The 19574-nt window shown below is 41.2% G+C and overlaps 1 protein-coding gene across 3 annotated transcripts in view; it reads right to left on the reverse strand.

The window, feature by feature from the left end:
* The window catches only part of EPB41L4A (erythrocyte membrane protein band 4.1 like 4A), a 262636-nt gene that overhangs the window by 58183 nt on the left and 184879 nt on the right, over positions 1 to 19574 (reverse strand). For all 3 annotated transcript variants that reach the window (XR_010792817.1, XM_066603055.1, XM_066603054.1), the window contains one exon: positions 9662 to 9725. Coding sequence is in view for 2 of the 3 variants with exons in the window: in XM_066603055.1 (XP_066459152.1) it covers positions 9662 to 9725 (64 nt within the window). In the remaining variant the exon portion in view is untranslated. The remainder of the gene's footprint in view (positions 1 to 9661; positions 9726 to 19574) is intronic.

Genomic DNA, 19574 nt, shown 5'->3' on the forward strand with positions numbered 1-19574 from the left:
TGGGTTTGCGGCTTAAGCGACTTGGTCAATTCATGAACTAATTCCCTGTACTTTTATAGCTATTTCATCTGGTTAATCGTGTGGGAATGCTGGTGAGTGCTTTGGGTGTATGGGGTCTGTCATGCCTCGGTCTGTCAGAGTATGTGGTCCCTTTCTGTGTTCTGAGTTCTGTCTATGCCTTCCTAGTTCTGTCGGTATTTCCTTGTCTGGGTTGGTTCTGTATTCCTGTCTACAGTCCGCCTATCTGAGGAGTCAGCTACCAACCACTCCAGGACTGTCTTCAGCCCTGGTAGGTTGGTCCAGTGGATCCAGTAAATCTGTTTAAATAAAAAATAAATCTGTAACACAAAAGTAGAACATCGACAACAGTTTTCAGTCGTCGATTTTATACGGTCTATGAAAAGATAGGCTATGCCCTCGCTATTTTTTGCTGAGAAACGCTGGAAGCTCCCATAGACTCCTATGGGAGCTGAACAAAAACGGAGGGGGAGGGAGTTTAGCTGTGTCCATTGCTCAGAAACAAAACCAGCTGCCTCTGTTTAAGCATTAGTAGTAGAGATGAGTGGACTTACTTGGTTCGGGTGTTTTTGCACTTGAGCACCGCTTTTTCTGAGTAACTGACTACTCGGACGAAAAGGTTTGGGGGGCGGCGTGGTGGAGCAGGGGGTAGCAGTGGGGAACAGGGGGGAGCTCTCTCTCTCCCCCTCCCCCACTCCTCTCTGCACCCCCTGCTCACCCCGAATCTTTTTGTTGGAGTAGTCAGTTACTCGGAAAAAGCGGTGCTCGAGTGCAAAAACACCCGAAAAGAGTACGTTCGCTCATCTCTAATTAGTAGTCATTCTGAACATGACTGCGGACATTCTGCGGACTAAGGGATTTCCACGCTGCAGTGGATATTTTTGCTGATTTTTCGTGTAGATGGACGAAAAAAACGCTAAAATTAAAATTGGGCCACAATCGCGGCAATTATTCATACATGCGATTTTCGGCAGTGATGTGGCAGGCGTGAAGATGCATTGCTCGTCTGAAAGAGGCCTTATTCTGTTAATGAAGGAGTTAGATTTTGTATTTTTATAATTGTTTATGTACTTACTATAAAATAAGATTCTGAGATGAGGCTATATGTTGGAAATTTGTATTTTATGTACTGTATGATATGATCAGCTCAATATTTAAAATTCTGTCTAACGTAAGCCTTCAAGCCCCAGACAAACTAGTGGGTGAAACCCTGGGTTAGGCAATTGTTCAGCATGTTCCAATCATCTCACATGTTAGTATGAGGAATAAAAACAGCTTTTTCTATCAAGTACTACTTGCAAAATGATGCTATTTGAAGCCTTTTTTCCTTTATCAGCGGCGCTGGTGATTATCATCTATGGCCACATAACGGTAGATTTGCTAGATACTATCTGGTGTGGGGAGCGAGGTAGAAAAAACGGCAACTGAGAGGAAGATTTGACAGCTCTGATAATCGCATATTCTGTGCGTTCCTGCTGTGTTTTCTTAAGGCTGGAGGAAGAGGAGGTACGGTGTTTGTTATACCTGATCCAGTCCACCTGCTCTGCTGACTGAATTGTCTGCACTTTTTGCTACACATCTAGTGCGTATATTAAAAATGTGTATGACTTTTCATTTTACAAATAACCATCTTTATTTTTCTGAAACACTAATACCTATTTAAGCACCAATATAGAAATAATCATCTGCATCTCCTTAAAGTGACCCTCTGGTTTTGGGACAAAAGACTCTCTTGGGACCAAGGGGTATATTACCTGCAGTTGTTCTTCTCTGCCTTCCCTCCGATTCACCGTTACCAAGTCCTATTTTGGCCATCCAATCTTCACACTACCTAACCCCCACAGTGCATTGGTGGTGTTAGACTGCCAATGCACTATACCTGCTCTCTGAGTGGCGAGTGCTGCTCATATGATGAAAGCTGGCCAACTGGAGAGCAGTTATTAGTTTGCATTAGGTAATTAGAAAATTGTGATGGCCATATTAGACAGCTGAACACTGGTCCCTGAACCGGCGGATGGGAGGGATGGTAGAGAAGTAGAACTGCAGGTAATATACCCCTACGGTCCCAGGATAGACTTTTGTCCCGAAAACAAAGTCACTTTAAAAGAGGAAGACTTAGAATTAATTATACGCAAGAACTTACTTAGTTCTTAAAGCTTTCATTCATTGACTGCTAATAACCAAAGGCACAACCGTGATTTCTGCCAGTATTGTGCCGCAGGTCATTAGTCTAGGCAGCTAACACAGACACCTGTGAGTAATTCTTTGTCCTTACGAACAGGTATTGCTGGTAAGAGTTTGCCTTTTAAGGAACGTCATAATGCATGCCAGGCATAGTTATTACAGAGAAGCGAGAATTGGCAGCCAGGGCAACTGAAGATTAACTCAAGGAACGCTGGGCATGATGATTCATGAAACAGCAAGCCATTATTTCTATGTTCTCCTTGTGCTAAGGAACTAGTAGTAAGAAAAAGAGGGGACATTAGTAACAGAATTAAAATAAAAAAACTGATGAAAGAAGAAAAAGGGAAACTAAATTCTGTCAACAAAACTGTTGGATTTTTACTAGATATAAAAGAGTTGGCATAAGGATCCATAAATGCCTGGTCATCACTATGCCCGGGAAATGGCTGCGATACTGACAATGTGTAGTGCTTCTACTGCCCTACAGCATTTTTTTTTTATTTAGTCCAAACCCTAGTAGTATTCCAGCACAAATAGTAAATACACTGTGTGACGAGAGAATTAGTCACACAAGGATCGTCATCTTTTCCTTATAAGATGGGTGGCATATGCACAGAAACAGTCCACAACAACAGCTTCTTCAAATCTGGCGTCTACCAATTTTATTGCTAACAAGCATAGCAAGGTTCACATAGTTCGACGTCTTCCATTGTACACGAAAATAATACCTGGCCATCTGGCCTCTATCTAAACATTAGTAGTGTCCCTCACTACAAATAGGCCTAATGCCAACACTTCCCAACACTTCATCACATAGTCCAGTACCACGCCTTAGCAAGTCCTATCAGCATCTTGGCATATCACATCAGACTTTAGGAGCTATACTGGAAGTCCAAGAGTCAGACACTCAGGAGAAGCCATGAGCTACCAGGTTAGGAGGCAAACCTCCTTTTCATAAAGCAACTCTCAGGTGCCTCCTAATTAACCAACAGAGGCACCCTTTCCCTGCCAGACAGACGTATTGAGCTCTCTAGTGACCTTTTTCTACATTATACTGCTACAAGTGCAAGAAAAGCATAATGTTTCAGGAAGGGTAGTGTCATAGAGGGTTCTGAAAAACTGTTATACAGTGCCTAGACAACATAATTATGAACGCTGAAAGATAGTGATAGTTCCATATAGTGCAAAGCTAGTAGCATGCAGTGCCCTATCACCACTACATTAACTCGATAAACATTTCATCCAGGATATGGTTATATATAGTTTTCTTTTGTACTGTATACTATCAAGTAGGTTAATAAAAATAAAAAAATTCATATATTATCCATGGAGAGACAAATTACACTGCATAAATAAAAGGGATGCCATGTGGTGCTCATACAGCACACATTGTCCTAAAAGTTCTCTATATTGCTCAAATAAGTAGTGTATCGTATGCTTATGTTCAACGAGTTTCTTTAACAGCTGCACAATCAGTTATGGACTGAGTGGAGTTTGAAGAACCAAATCACAGCCATCGTGATATAGAGACAGGAATTATGCTGTGCGTCAGATTCCAGCAAGCATTGGGAGGGACCTGAACTAAGCATGCTCGGTAAGTATAAGACATCCCCTGAAAATAAGACCTAGCGCCTATTTTGAGGCAAAAATTAATATAAGACATGGTCTTATATTCAGAGAAACACGGTAGATAATGGAAAACGCAAAATATCCGGACAACAGGAGGTTAACGAGTTTATGACCATGGAGGAGTTGGTGGCAGAGGAGAGAGATAGTTGGGTGAACTTTATACCGTGTTTCCCTGAAAATATAACTCATATTTTTTACCCCAAAAAGAGCACAGTGTCTTATTTTCAGGGAGGACCTTGTACTTACCTGGTCCGCAGTGTCCCAATGGTGTCCTGGTGTCCCGCGGTGGTGCGGCAACCTTCTCGTCTCACAGATGCTGGAGGCGGAGGATTCAAAGCCCCGTCGCCAGCAGAAGGCATCTGTGAGATGGAGGAGGACGCCGCGCCCCTGGAGAGCCGCCGGAGACCATCGGGATGCCACAGAGCAGGTGAGTATTAATTTTTATTGGGGGGGTGGGGGGGGAGGGTAACCGGAATAGGTCCCATTTTCGAGGGAGGCCTTAAATTTCAAGCCTCCCCCGAAAACCCAATAGGTCTTACTATCGGGGTAGGACCTATTTTCAGGTAAACACAGTATGTATTTGGAGTCCCTGGTTACACTTTCAGAAATCTCTGGACTGTAAGAGACTGATTGGAAACTCACAGACAATAGTATAGGACTGATCTTACTATTTCTTTCTATAGTCTAACGAGAAATAATAACTTTGCATGGGTATAGACACATATTTTTTCTTCCACATAGCATTATACTATAGGTCTTTTCTGTCCCACTGATGTGTGCATGGCGTGTGGATGAGGGTTTTTTACAGTCCCCCCCCCCCCCCCCCCTTTCCCTTTTTTGTTATTATTTCTTCTTCCTTCCCCTCTTCCACAATTTAATTCTGGTAGCTGTACTAAGAGCTAGGAGTCACGTGAAAACTTGAAAAATAGGGCAGAAATATACGCAACTGTTGGGTAGACAGTGATACTAATTAAGTGATATTAGCATAATTAGGAATTTATCACTGTGGTTGTATAATGAAAGATACATGCAATGATAAGGATTGAAAATGTTTATTTGCGGTTATGTAAAAACTAAAATGCTTCAATAAAAATGGTTAAGCATAATATAGTGACTGCAGCCATAACATAACAGCACTGTGCTCCCTCTCCTGCACTGTACCATTATTAGCCTGAATGACAGCTGGAAGGGCCATTGGGATGCAGTGAGACCGGTGAGGGGACACCTGGGACAGATCAGACAATCTGGCTTGTCACATTGGATCTGGGGCACTGAGGGGTATGGTTATTATAGTTATAGATGGGCTATGAACACACTGCAACAAGCTAAAATCAATCAAGTTTCTTTCAGTTTTTTGTTTGAACACTGGAACACCCCCTTAATTCATACCATGCCATTGACATCCAACTTATGGAAGGGCAAAGATGCTCTTGCACAGGGTTTAGTTTAGCAGTTACTTATGCATAATTCATTATGTCCATCTGATACAGAGCAAGAACACATTATTACCTATGCAGCAGTGTGAACACAGGTATTTCCACAAAGCCAGCGCTATTCAGTAAACACAAATTGTGCAATTGTCAGCAATAGTAAGTCATGTTACTTACAAAATTTTAGTATTGACATTTTTAACTTTTTTTGTCCAATGAATGTTAAGTTGATATGCAATAAACTACATGAAAAATAAGTTGGGCATGAAATTTTAACTTATAAAGTCACCAAAAAAAATTTAACAGTTAAAGCGACTTCCATCCGATTCTGGACAAACAAAGATGGCCGCACCGCTTCTCTGATTAACTGCTGCACATTGTATATTAATATGCATCATCAGTCTAAGACACTATATCATGCTCTAACTGATCAGTGCTGTGCATGTGGGCAGCATTTGCCGATCAAAGTAGCTTATAGTGTCTTAAACTAATGCAAAAAGATTGGTTCTGCGTTGGCCAGTAGAGCAAAATGTGATTGTTCCCAGCAAGAGAAACCAAGTAATCTTGTAGATATGATACCTTTTAATGGCTAACAAAAATACATGATGTTACAGCGAGCTTTCGGGATATCTCCCCCTTCATCAGACTAAACTTTGTACAAACTAGTTTCATTCATTGGCCTGACAAAGGGGGCAATATCTCGAAAGCTTGCTGTAACATCATGTATTTTTGTTAGCCATTAAAAGGTATCATATCTACAAGATTACTTGTTTTTTCTTGCTGGGAACAATCACATTAAACTAATGATGCACATTAATGCACAATGTACATCAGATAGTCAGAGAAGCCATACGGCCATCTTTGTTTGTCCAGAACAGGAGGGTTGCTTTAAAAAAAATTGCACTGCAGTCCTATGTACATAAATATGTGCAACTGAAGTATTACTGTACGTATAGATGGCAACCATCACACAACATAATAGTACTACAACAAGTCATAATAAAGAACTGCATTATTTCTCTTTTCGATTGTTAATATTTTTATGCAGTCTTTGCTAAAGGAAAGTTGGAAATGTGTGCTTGGATGTGTGGATATTGTACACCAAGTCATGTACCGTGTGCAATGATTACATATTAGGAAGACCGGTCAGTCTAGAAGCTGTACAGGGTTAGAGTAACTTGCCAAGCAGGACATCCTCCCTAATTCCTTCAACATACCTCATTCCTCCTGTGCTATTTGCAGATCTTGGTATGTGCCAGTTAGCTGGCTCGGTGTTCATTTTAACAAACTTTGGAGAATTTACAGTTTAATCCCCGGGCAAACAGCCTGTAGCTCAGGTCAGTGACAGCAGAAATATTTCAGAGATGTTCAGTATTATTTGGGTGCGGTCAGGATGCGGTTAGTTCACAGAGGGGGATGGTAAGCATTACGAGAAATAAATGTTGCTGCATTATAGGATTCAAAATCCTTTTTTTTTCTGAGAAGCAGACGGAGTTTCATTTTGTTTGTTCACCTCTGCTAATCCCTTTGGTTCAGTTTCAGCAACTTGGAGACTGTTCTTTATGTGCTATCAATAAAGAAGAACACACTTCATACCCTAGGCTAAGATCAAAGCCATGAAAAGGTGGATTTTGGATCCATAATTTTCTCTCCTTCCACAAAAAAAAGGAAAATGAAATGGTGGGAAAAACTACACCTTTGTCTGTCAAGTGAGTGGAAACCACCTAAAATAAAACATTAGTCCATAAAATGTGAAAAACAAATAAACGGGTTTATAAAGTAGCAGGAAAATATAAAGTGATGTCACCTTTAGAGCTCTAAAAAGGGGGCAGAACTCCACTTTCCTTTGGAAAGAAAAGTCTTTAATACAACTTTTATGATCTTAACCCCTTAACAACCAGCCTATTTCGGGCCTTAAAGAGATTGTCCAGTTGTAAACGTTTTATGTCCTATCCTTAGGACAGGCCATCAATAGTAGATCAGCAGGAGTCTGCCGCTAGGGATCCCTGCCGATCAGTTTTTTTCCACGCCAGTGCATTCATGCACGGAGCTGATTTTTGCAGGAATTAGAAAGCTCCATTCCCACTGCAGTGGCCAAGCTTGGCATTACAGACAAAGTTCCCATTCACTTCAATGGAAACATGATTTGCAATAGCAAGCCTGGGCACTGCACTGGAAACAGAGCTGTCTGCTTCCTGCATAAAGGAGCTTAGTGCATGAACAAAGTTCTGGTATGCAGCTGATTATCGGAGGTCACTGGCGGAAGACCCCTGCTGATCTACTATTGATGGCCTATCCTGCACATAGGTCATCAACAATTTACAATTGGACCGCCCCTTTAATAATCAAGCAAGCTTTTTTGCATTTTGCCTAAGAATATTTTTAAACCATTTATAGGTACCACTGAGGCCAGCGACTGACTGCAGGATAGTGAAGGCCAGCAGGGACAGAGTAGAGAGAGGACTAAATGGGGGAGTATGCACTTGTTTGAACATCCAGGGTATGTTCATATATAACCTATTGGAAGACTAGAAATCCCTTGACACCCATAACTGATTCAGGCTAGCTACCCTCTATTGAAGTCTATGAGAGTTGAAGCCCTTTTACACTCAACGATTATCGCTCAAAATTCATCCAAACGACTGAAGATGAGCGATAATCGTTACATGTTGTGCACTTTTCGTTTGAATGATGGATTTTGGTTGACTTAAAACCCATTGTTCAGTCGCTGAAAGGTTGAGCATATATGTTCCATTGGAATGTATTTAGTTCATCCTTCAATAGACTGCAGGATGTTCTCCCTGTGGCATGTTTATACTAGCCACTAGAAGAACAATGGAATGTGCTGTCAGCTGTTTACAAAGCTGGACCTGTGTTTAAACACATGCTGGGCTCTACAAACAACTTGTGGAGGTCCTTTTACATGTAAATGAAGATGATAAACTGTTAATGTCCAGTAACACTTTATCATCTTCATTTGCATGTAAAAGGGCCTGCATGAGTTGTTTGCAGAGCCCAGCATATGGCCGCATTGTTCTCCTTGCAGCTGCCAGAAGATTGCATTGTTCTCTCCCGGCTAGTGTAAACATGCCGTGGGGAGAACAACATGTGGTTTATTGAAAGATAAATGCGTTTGCTTTATCTCTCAGTGGCTGAATGATGGATTTTAAGTTAACCTTAAAATCATCATTCAAATGAAAAGTTCATGATACCTGCATTTACATGTAACGATTATCGCTCATTTTTGGCTGTTTCAATGAATTTTAAATGATAATCGTTGCGTGTAAAAGGGCCTTGAGCTACTATGTAGTGATTAGCCTATTTAATCAGCTCCAAGTAGAGCATTTGTAGGTCAGTTATACAGCACATTACAGTCTTTAAAATCCATGTAACGTTTTTATGACTTTGGGGTGTTATATACAGGATATATGTACAAGACAGCCCCCCAAACTGTTTAAGCTGCCAATGAAACGAAAGAAAACAAAATGCTTTAGGGTGTATTTTGCCTGTAAACTGTAACAGAAGTATGGTCATCTACTTAGAATCATTGGCATAGAACTGTGCTAGATGAACCAAAGTTGAAGTATAGTGGAATAATGGCTAAATGACCAAATTCAGAACTGGCATCAAACTCAGATTCTGAATCATCTTAGGCCATATTTACATGGCCGATATTCTAGCATGAGTTTTGTGCGTTGCAATACACACAAAACTTGTGCGAAAATATACCCCAATGTATGCCATGGGACTATTTAAATGGGCGGAAAAAACGCAGCATGGCCTATTTTTGTGCGAGTCTTGCACGAGAATAGTAGTGTGGTGTCCCGTACATCGCACAATATGAGTCGCGGCCCATAATTTCAGGCTCAACTCGCTATCGGCCATGTAAATACGGCCTTATTGTTATTCCATATGTTTATTATGACCTCCACTCTTATTTGAGCTGCAATTCTTTGAAATGTCTAAGTAAAACAATTTCTCAGGAGTTCCCTACATTATTCTCTAAGAGTAATACACTTTTAGACATCACATGATGTGGGGAAGCTGCTACAATAAAAGCAGGCTTCATCCAAGCCTTGTCACCTGAAAAGAGTCATGTCTACAATTCTGGCACATAAGGGATCGGGTGAGATAAATATGCCTTTACATTTTTACAGAATGGTGAGCAACTTTCAATTAGTTTTTTAGTTGTACAACCCCCTTTAATAAATGGTATAATTAATTCACATATGTATATTTTCACATATTACATTTATCTTGTTCCTTTTACGTTCATTCCTGAAATCCTATTGTTTCCAAGCAAAAGTTATAGATCCAAAAATGTTACTTATGTCACTCTTACATCACTAATTATGTATCACAGTAGAGGTATATCAACACTGACAGTTTAATTTACTTACATCTTTCCCAATAACTCGTAGTTCAAACTGCGTCTCCTTGAAATGAATCTTTGTAATTTTAGGCCTATTACAGAAAAATAAAACATGATTGAATATTCATCCACAATTTCATGCATTTTTAACTACATGATTTATAAGGAAAAGTTCACAATTTTTGATTACATTTCTGGCTAGTTGCTACGGAGATATATTTTGTGGTTGTTGGATCAGGGCTAAAAAGTCATGCCAGCTGTAGATTACATAACCTTGTACTGATAACTACATTCCATTCTCCCAGTAAATGTTCACAAGTAGCAAGTACAAACAACAGGACGAAACAAACAGTGCCAGTAAGTACAAACGAGAAGTTGTTCTGTGCCATGTAAACAAAGGATAGCTACTTCATCTGCACACCTTGCCTAATAATGTACTTGTAATGCACAGTGCTGGACTACACAAACATTTTCACATGCCTTCCACAGAAACACATCTAGTCAATTCAAAGCTCTATAGCCAAGCAAAAAGAGAAAGAAAAAAATTTGTATAAAAAAAATCACTGAAATGACGGGATTTGTTTTGTACTGTGATTTTTTTCCTCCGTAGACTAATAAAAAAAATTAAATTCACAAAGATGTATGACATTTACATCACAATTACTCCATGCACAAGTCACGACAGTGAATGTAGATCTACTGTGCCTCTAAGGCCTCATGTCCACGGGGAAAATAATAATTAAAATCCGCAGCGGATCACCCGCGCGCGGATCCGCGCCCCATAGGAATGCATTGACCACCCGCGGGTAGCTAAATACCCGCGGATGGTCAATAAATGTGAATTAGAAAAATCATGGAGCATGAAAAAAAATGGACATGCTCCATTTAGGTGCGGATCACGCTCCGGATGGCCCCATTGATCTCTATGGGGTGCGGGAAATCCGCTGCGGGTGTTAAATGCCATTTATTTGGGTGCGTGAAATCTGCATGCGGATTACAAGTTTGGCTTCTTTTTCAGTGGCCTTGCATTTTTTTTCACGCGCAGATGCAAAAATGCCATCCGCGTACATACACGCGTGAAAAAAAACGCATCCGCGTGTCATCCGCATGCAATAAAATACTATTTTAAGCTCATCCGCACTGCATCCGCGGCCCAAATCCGCGTTACAAATCCGGAGCAGATTTGATTTTCCCCGTGGACATGAGGCCTTAATCTTTTTGAATTAGGGCGATATCTGAGGGCTGAACCTGGGAATCCCCGGTTTTCACCTTCTAACCCCACCAATTGGGATTTGATCTTTGATGTAAGGAACCCCAGACTGCTAACTCAGAAATAGTCAGGTACACCATAGTACGGTACTGGAGGATATAGACTGAGACACGGTCATGTAACAGAGCCAAGGTTAGGTCAAAATTCCTGTAATGTGGAAAAAGGTAGTGTAGACAGACTAGACGTCAAAGAGAGCCGAAGTTGGGACAGAAGGAATTCTTGCACATGATATACTAGGCCAAAGGTTACAGCAGGCAGCAGACAGAGAAAGGGTAGTCCCATAACAAGCGGTCTGGTGTGGAGAGGACAAAAAGCTGAGTCAAACAGGTATGAGTTAAAACCAAGAAAAAAGATGAAATCTATATAGCACCTTCACAGACTAATTGCTCAGCGACCCTTAAGGTGGGAGGAGTGGCCTTAAATAAAGCAAAACCTATCTGGACTGGCAGGGAATGGAAAGCTAGATGTGCATGCTGACCTTTTAAGAGGCAGAAAAGGGCTCACTTACGCACACCGCTTGGGCTGCAATGACAGCCAGATTGCAACAGAGAAAGGCTTGGGACCCACCAGAGATATCAGAGAGAGCAGCTCAAAGGAAGATGTGGTCACTGAGGGAAGGAGGTGAGAAGATTTGGCAGCCAAAATTCATTCCAGTTTATATGTAGCCCAAACCTTAGACTTTCTTCTAACCTCATCAGTATTCAAATATTTTTTAGCTAAAAGGATAATCATTAAAATGGCATACACTACGTTGACAAAAGTATTGGGACATCCACCAATCCTGTGCTGTCAAGCGAAGGGGATATGCAATGTGGGGGTGTTTTTGCTGGAAAGGAATAAGGCTATTGGTTATAGTAAAAATGTAACATTACCTACCCTGTGGCAATACTTTGGTACAGCTCTGTGTCTCTACCAACATGACAGAGCATTGTATCATACAGCACGCAGTGTTGAGGCTTGGTTTGAGTAGCAGAACGACTGCAAACTTCATTGGCCACCCCAATCCAAATCTTAATCCCATTGAGCATCTTTGGGACGAATTAGAACACCGTATCTGTGCATGCCCATAATCACCCGCATCTGAAGCGCTCTTCAAGCGATAGAGGCAAATCCCTCCAGACATCTATTGGAATTTGGTGGAAAACATGCTTAGGAGGGTTACTGCAATCATTGAGGCCACAGGTGGCTCAACAACATATTGAAAAAGAGTTCATGTAGGATAGGAAGGAGGGGTTTGGGTTCCTAGAAAACTGAGCCAACTTTGCTGTTGGCTACAGTTTTTACTGTAAGGATGGGCTGCTTCTCAATGGAGAGGGTGCACTTGTGCTGGGTAAGAAGATGGCTAGAAGGTTGGAGGAGTGTATAAACTAGGGACTAGGGGAGGGCAACTAGAGAGCTAGAGGGGAAGACAGTATAGACAGTGACCTGGGACTAAGTAATGGAAACGGTGGTGGAGCAGTGGGAGTGGCTAGTACAGTTAGAACCAGCAGAACAATTAATAGGGATAACCAAAACCTTCTAAATTATATGGTGACTAATGCCAAGTCTGACCAATAAGGTTGATAAACTGGAAGTAATAATGTCTGAGGAAAACTATGAAATAGCGGGAATAACTGAGATCTGGTTGGATAAAAGCTCTGAATGGGAGGTGAACTTACAGGGCTACAGTCTATTTGGAAGAGATTGTAAAAATCAGAAAGGGGTAGGGTTTTGTCTTTATGTAAAGTCCTGTTTAAAGCCCACACTACAGGAAGATATATGTGAGAGATGAACACGTCTAGTCTCTATGGGCAGAGATACAGGGAGTGAAAAACAATAATAAAATCCTCATATGGGTTTTCTGTAGGCCACCAAATATAACAGAAGTCACTGAAAATCTATTACTAAGGCAAATAGATGAAGCAGCAAATCACAATGAGGTAATTATTATGGTAACTATCTGGATATAAACTGGTAAGCTGAAAATTGCAGATCTCATTTAAGTAACAAGTTTCTGTCAATAACTAAAGATAATTTTCTCACCCAATTTGTACAGTACACAACTAGAGGGACAGCCATTCTGAACTAAATATCAACCAACAGATCTGACAGAACAACAGGGGTGCAGGTTGAAGAACACCTGAGAAATAGTGACCATAATATAATAAATTCCCACTGGTCTTTCAAAATGGGAGTTTTATCAGAGTGCTACGAAAATACTAAACTGTAAAGAGGCAGAGTTCAGTCAGCTCAGAAATGCCCTTAACCTTACTGACTGGGACAATGTTCTCAAAAATAGGAGTACAGACAATAAATGGGAAAGTTTTGAAAACATCTTACATACTTACTGTGACTAGTTCCTACCTTACATAAATAAAACTGTTAGCAAAAGGATTAAGCCAATGCGTCTCAATAAAGATGTTAGGGGTAAGGGCAATAAAAAGCAAAAAGAAAGCATTTCAACTACTATAATAAGAAGGCAGAGAAGAAGCACTAAAAACCTATAGGGATAAAATAAAAACAGCAAAAGGAGGGGCCAGAGAGAGCTATTGCCAAGGAGAGTAAAACTAACCCTAAAATGTTCTTCAATTACATAAATAGTAAAAAAAAATAATATTGAAAGTGTTGGCCCTTTAATAAATAATGTAGGAAAAATTGTAGAAAGTGATAAGTGGAAAGCAAATCTATTAAATAGTTTTTACTCCAGTGTATTCACAGAGGAAAATGAAATGTCAGATGAGATACAGAGTTATAAAGTATATTCTCCATTAAATTTCACCAGTTTAACCCAGGAAGAAGTGCAGGCAGAACCGCCTTAAAAAGATTAAAATGGCATATACCCCGGGGATCTAAGGGAGTTAAACAGACCGTTGTTTTTTACATTTAAGGACTCTATAGTGATGAGGTCTGTTCCACTGGATTGGCGCATAGCCAATGTGGTGCCAATATTCGAAAAAGGGGTTAAAAACTTAACCTGGAAAGTACAGGCTGTTAAGTCTCACTTCTATTGTGGGTAAAATGTTTGAAGGATTTCTAAGAGATGCTATCCTGGAGTACCTCAAAGAAAATCTCTAACTGTATCAGCAGGGGTTTATGAGGTGTCACTTCTGCTAAACCAATCTGATCAGTTTCTATGAGAATGTAGTTCTAAACTAGGAGAGTCATCGGATCGTGTACATCTGGACTTTTCCAAAGTGTTTATGGCACAGGTTTTTGTGGCAGCTTTTTGAGCCAAACCCAAAAGTAGATTGACAAGATATGAAAACCATAAAAGCAAGACTTCAACTTCTCCTTTCTGTTGGATTCATTTCTACCTTTGGCTGATAAAAACAGCATAAAAAAAGTGTGGCAAAAGCTTATGGGTGAAACTACCTTTAGGGAACTTTCAGAAAGAATGGAATATTCCACAACCGCATTGCTGTTGCTGCAGTCTCAGAATTCCACACCAATATCCACATGTCTAACTGAAGGTTTTTATGCAGAATTATCAACAGTACTCTACTATTTTTAAGCCCACATCCAAATCCACACGATAGCAGTGTGGATTTTGGTGCTAAATAATAGAAGGGCATTATTCTGGAACATTTGATACTGAGCCCCATTAAGGGACAAAAATAAAAATTAAGAACTAGTATAGACAAGAATAATAAATATAATAAAAAATAACAGAAGATAAGTAATTAATCATTTGTCATAGAGGTCAGTTATATTGTTTTCAGTATATACACATAGAGGTTAGGTAGATTCTCCTTAATATATGCACACAGAGGTCAGTTAGATTGCTGTGCCAAATTTCACACCTGTACGAAACCAGGTATGGGTGCACTTACATTTGCAATTAGCATTGGATAACAGAGTTGGGACCCCTTTACTTTCCCTATTTAGGACCTATAGAACGCTCGTGCCAAATTCCATGCTTGTACAACACCGGCAAGTTACATTACATAGGAGTGCACTTACTTTTGCACCTAGCATTGAATAATTAAGTAGTGACTCCTTTACTTACCCTATTTAGAACCTAAAGAGTGCTCTGCCAAATTTCACACTTGTACCAAACCGGGAAGGTACATTACATAGGGGTGCACTTACTTTTACACTTAATATTGAGTAATCGCGTCATGACCCCTTTACCTTTCCTATTTAGGACCTAAAGAATGCTCATGCCAAATTTTAGGTTTTTTACGACACCGGGAAGTTACATTACATAGGAGTGCACTTACTTTTGCAATTAGCATTGAATAATCGAGTTGTGACCCAATCACATTTCCTATTTAGGTCCTAAAGAATGCTTCTGCTAAATTTCATACTTGTACGAAACCGAGAAGTTACATTACATAGGGGTGCACTTACTTTTGTAATTAGCATTGGATAACAGAGTTGTGACCCAATCACTTTTCCTATTTAGGTCCTAAAGAATGCTTCTGCTAAATTTCATACTTGTACGAAACCGAGAAGTTACATTACATAGGGGTGCACTTACTTTTGTAATTAGCATTGGATAACCGAGTTGTGACCCCATTACTTTCCCTATTTAGGACCTAAAGAATGTTCGTGCCAAATTTCAAGTTTGTATGACACCGGTAAGTTAGATTACATAGTTGTGCACTTCCTTTTGTAATTAGCATTGGATAATCAAGTTGTGACCCCTTAAGCTTTTCTTACTTAGGACCTAAAGAATGCTCGTGCCAAATTCTTGTTTGTACGACACCGGGAAGTTAGAGAATTAGTGGTGAGTGAGTCAGTGAGGGCTTTTGCCTATAATATATATATGGGTGGCGACTAACAGTATGGTATTTAATAGGGATGAGTGAGTATACTCGCTAAGGCACTACGCGCACCAGTAATGTGCCTTAGCCGAGTATCTCCCTGCTCGTCCCTAAAGATTCGGGGGCCGCTGCAGATGACAGGCGAGTTGCAGCGGGGAGCAGGGGAGAGCGGGCGGGAGAGAGGGAGAGAGAGATCTTCCCTCCGTTCATCTCCGCTCTCCCCCGCAGCTGCCCGCCCCGCGCCGGCCCCCGAATCTTTAGGGACGAGCCGGGAGATACTCGGCTAAGGCACATTACTCGAGCGAGTATTGCCTTAGCCAGTATACTCGCTCATCCCTAGTATTTAACAAGGAGAAATGCAAGGTCCTACATATGGGAAAAAAATTTTTAAAAGCACATACAGAATGGGAGGAATTGAGGTTAAGAGCAGCGAATGTGAAAAAGACTTGGATATAATAGTAGATCACAGACTGAACATGAGTCAACAGTTGGATGCAGCAGCAAAAAGGCAAACAATTCTGCGATGTATTAAGAGAAGCATAGAGTAAAATGAAGAGCAGAGGGCGTTAATTAACTCATGTGATCTAGTCAGACCTCATGTGGAGTACTGTGTCCAGTTCTGCGCACCCAGAAAAATACATCAACAAACTGGAGTTCAGAGAAGAGATACCAGGATGCTAAGTAGTCTGCTAATCATGTCCTATGAGGAACGATTAAAGTATCTGAGAATATTCAGCTTGCAAAAAAGAAGGCTGAGAGGAGACTGAATAGCTGTCTTCAAATATCTGAAGGGCTGTCACAGTGCAGAGGAATCAACCCTATTCTCATCTACACAAGGAAAGACTAGAAGCAAAGGGATGAAACTGAAAGGGAGGAGACAGATTAGATATTAGAAAAATCTTTTACAGTGAGGGTGATCAATGAGTGGAACAGGTTATCACGGGAGGTGGCGAGTTCCCCTTCAATGAAAGTGTTCAAACAAAGGCTGGACAAATATCTGTCTGGGATGATTTAGTGAATCCTGCACTGAGCAAGGGGGTTGGACCCGATGACCCTGGAGGTCCCTTCCAACTCTAACATTCTATGATTCTATGTAAAAATTACATTATATAGGAAAAAAAACAAATAGTGGTTATATATAATAAAAACATGTTATTGAAATACTTGTGAAATTCATGTACTGATTAAAGAGAAATTAATGCATATTTAAAGTTTAAAAAAAGCATAAAACAATGTGGAAACAATGATTGTGAAAAAATAATTGAAAACCATATTAGAGAAATTGATGCAGAATACGATTAAAAACAATAGATACAATTTTTACACTAAAAATAAGAAAGAAAAAGAGAACAACGTGCCCATCACTGTCACCTTCATCTGTTTGAATAATAGCGAGTCAAATGAAAAATATAATATTCTCCAGAATGAATCTAATACTATCAGAAATAAATAGAGATGAGCGAGCGTACTCGTCCGAGCTTGATACTCGTTCGAGTATTAGGGTGTTTGAGATGCTCGTTACTCGTAACAAGTACCACGCGATGTTCAAGTTACTTTCACTTTCATCTCTGAGACGTTAGCGCGCTTTTCTGGCCAATAGAAAGACAGGGAAGGCATTACAACTTCCCCCTGCGACGTTCAAGCCCTATACCACCCCCCTGCAGTGAGTGGCTGGCGAGATCAGGTGTCACCCGAGTATTAAAATCTGCCCGCCTGCGGCTCGCCACAGATGCATTCTGACATAGTTCAGGGAAAGTGCTGTTGATCCCGGAGCTGCTATAGGGAGAGCGTTAGGAGTGATTTTAGGCTTCAAGAACCCCAACGGTCCTTCTTAGGCCATAGAAATCGCAGATCGCACCTATCTGCGATCTGCGATTCCTGTTCTCTTCTCTATATGCGCTCAATGGGGCCGGCGGCAGCAGCGCCGACCCCATTGAGAACATATAGAAGACAAATCATTCTTCTCTGCCACAGCTGTAACAGCTGTGGCAGAGAAGAATGATGTTTGCCCATTGAATTCAATGGAGCCGGCAAAACAGCAGGTTCCACTGAAAGCAATGAGCTGCCGGCGTGCGCGGGATGAATTGTCGAGAAGGGCTTAAATATATAAGCCCTTCCCTGCAATTCATCCAGAAATGTGTTAAAATAAAAATATACATATATATATACACATTATATATATATATATATATATATATTATATATATATATATACTATTACTTACCTTGTCCCGGCAGACGGAGTTCAGCCGCGGCGGCCGGCAGTGGGTGTGAAGGGGGTGTGAGTCAGACTCAGCGCTGAGCCAATCAGGGGGCAGGTCTGACTCACACCCCCTTCACACCCACTGTAGGCCGGCCGCGCTGAACTCCGTCTGCCGGGACAAGGTAAGTATATACCGTATATACTGGCGTATAAGACGACTTTTGAACCCCGAAAAATCTGCTCTGAAGTCGGGGGTCGTCTTATACGCTGGTAATACAAAGAAAAAAGAAAGTGTAAAAAAAAAAATTCATTACTCACTTCCCCCGGCGTTCTGCGGCGCTGCTGCAGGCTGTCGCTCCCTCCTGGTCCCTGGCAGAGCATTGCTTTCTGGACGCAGGGCTTGAAATTCCCGCCTCCAGAAAGCTACTGTGATTAGCTAACACACGCCGTCAGCCAATCAATGACATCATTGTCATTGGCTGTGATTGGCTGAAGGCACGTGTGTTTTCTGGAGGCGGGGATTTCAAGCCCTGCGTCCAGAAAGCAATGCTCTGCCGGGGACCAGGAGGGAGCGACATCCTGCAGCAGCGCCGCAGAACGCCGGGGGAAGTGAGTAATGATTTTTATTTTTTGCTCCGCTGTATTCCCGGCGTATAAGGTGACAGTTGGGGGGTCGTCTTATATGCCCCGTCGCCTTATACGCCGGTATATACGGTATATTTTTTTTTATTTTTACACATTTCTGGATGAATTGCAGGGAAGGGCTTCTATATTTAAGCCCTTCCCGACAATTCATCCAGCGCACGCCGGCAGCCCATTGCTTTCAGTGGAACCTGCTGTATTGCCAGCTCCATTGAATTCAATGGGCTAACATCGTTCTTCTCTGCCACAGCTGTTACTGCTGTGGCAGAGGAGAACGATCTTTATGCTGACAGTGCGGGGGGGGGGGCACTCTTGCCGCTTTTGTGGCTTAATAGTGGGACCTGGGAACTTGAGATGCAGCCCAACATGTAGCCCCTCGCCTGCCCTATCCGTTGCTGTGTCGTTCCCATCACTTTCTTGAATTGCTCCGATTTTCACAAATGAAAACCTTAGCGAGCATCGGCGATATACAAAAATGCTCGGATCGCCCATTGACTTCAATGGGGTTCGTTACTCAAAACGAACCCTCGAGCATCGCGAAAAGTTCGTCCCGAGTAACGAGCACCCGAGCATTTTGGTGCTCGCTCATCTCTAGAAATAAACTGTTTTTGTATGTGTGGTATAGAATGATCATTCTCCAATAGTGATACAACAATGTTGGTACCAGTGTCATGGGGAATATTTGAATATAATGTGATATTGAGTGTGGCCCATCTGTAGGAGGGCTTCCACTCAATATTTGTAAGAATAGTCACAAGAGAAAAACAGTCTTTAAGATAAGAGTCCAATTAGTGAACATAACTATCCAAGATATCTACATAATGTGAAAGATTTCTCCTTATGCAATTAATACCTGAGATTATAAAACATACCAGGTGGGTTGAGTTGATCCTTACAGACTTTGGGGAGGTGCTAGATTGGAAGCTGGGAATTTTTTAAGATTGAGGAAATCTTTCCTCATCTGTGATGATCCTGTGGTAGGGAGTTGTTTCAATTAACAGAATGATTACCCTTAGGGGTTTTTCTGGTGGGGTTGCTGGAAATTGGAATGCAATAATCTATGCCAGATTAAATAGAGGCC

This window comes from Eleutherodactylus coqui, chromosome 5 (assembly GCF_035609145.1).
Source record: "Eleutherodactylus coqui strain aEleCoq1 chromosome 5, aEleCoq1.hap1, whole genome shotgun sequence".
Lineage (NCBI taxonomy): Eukaryota > Metazoa > Chordata > Amphibia > Anura > Eleutherodactylidae > Eleutherodactylus > Eleutherodactylus coqui.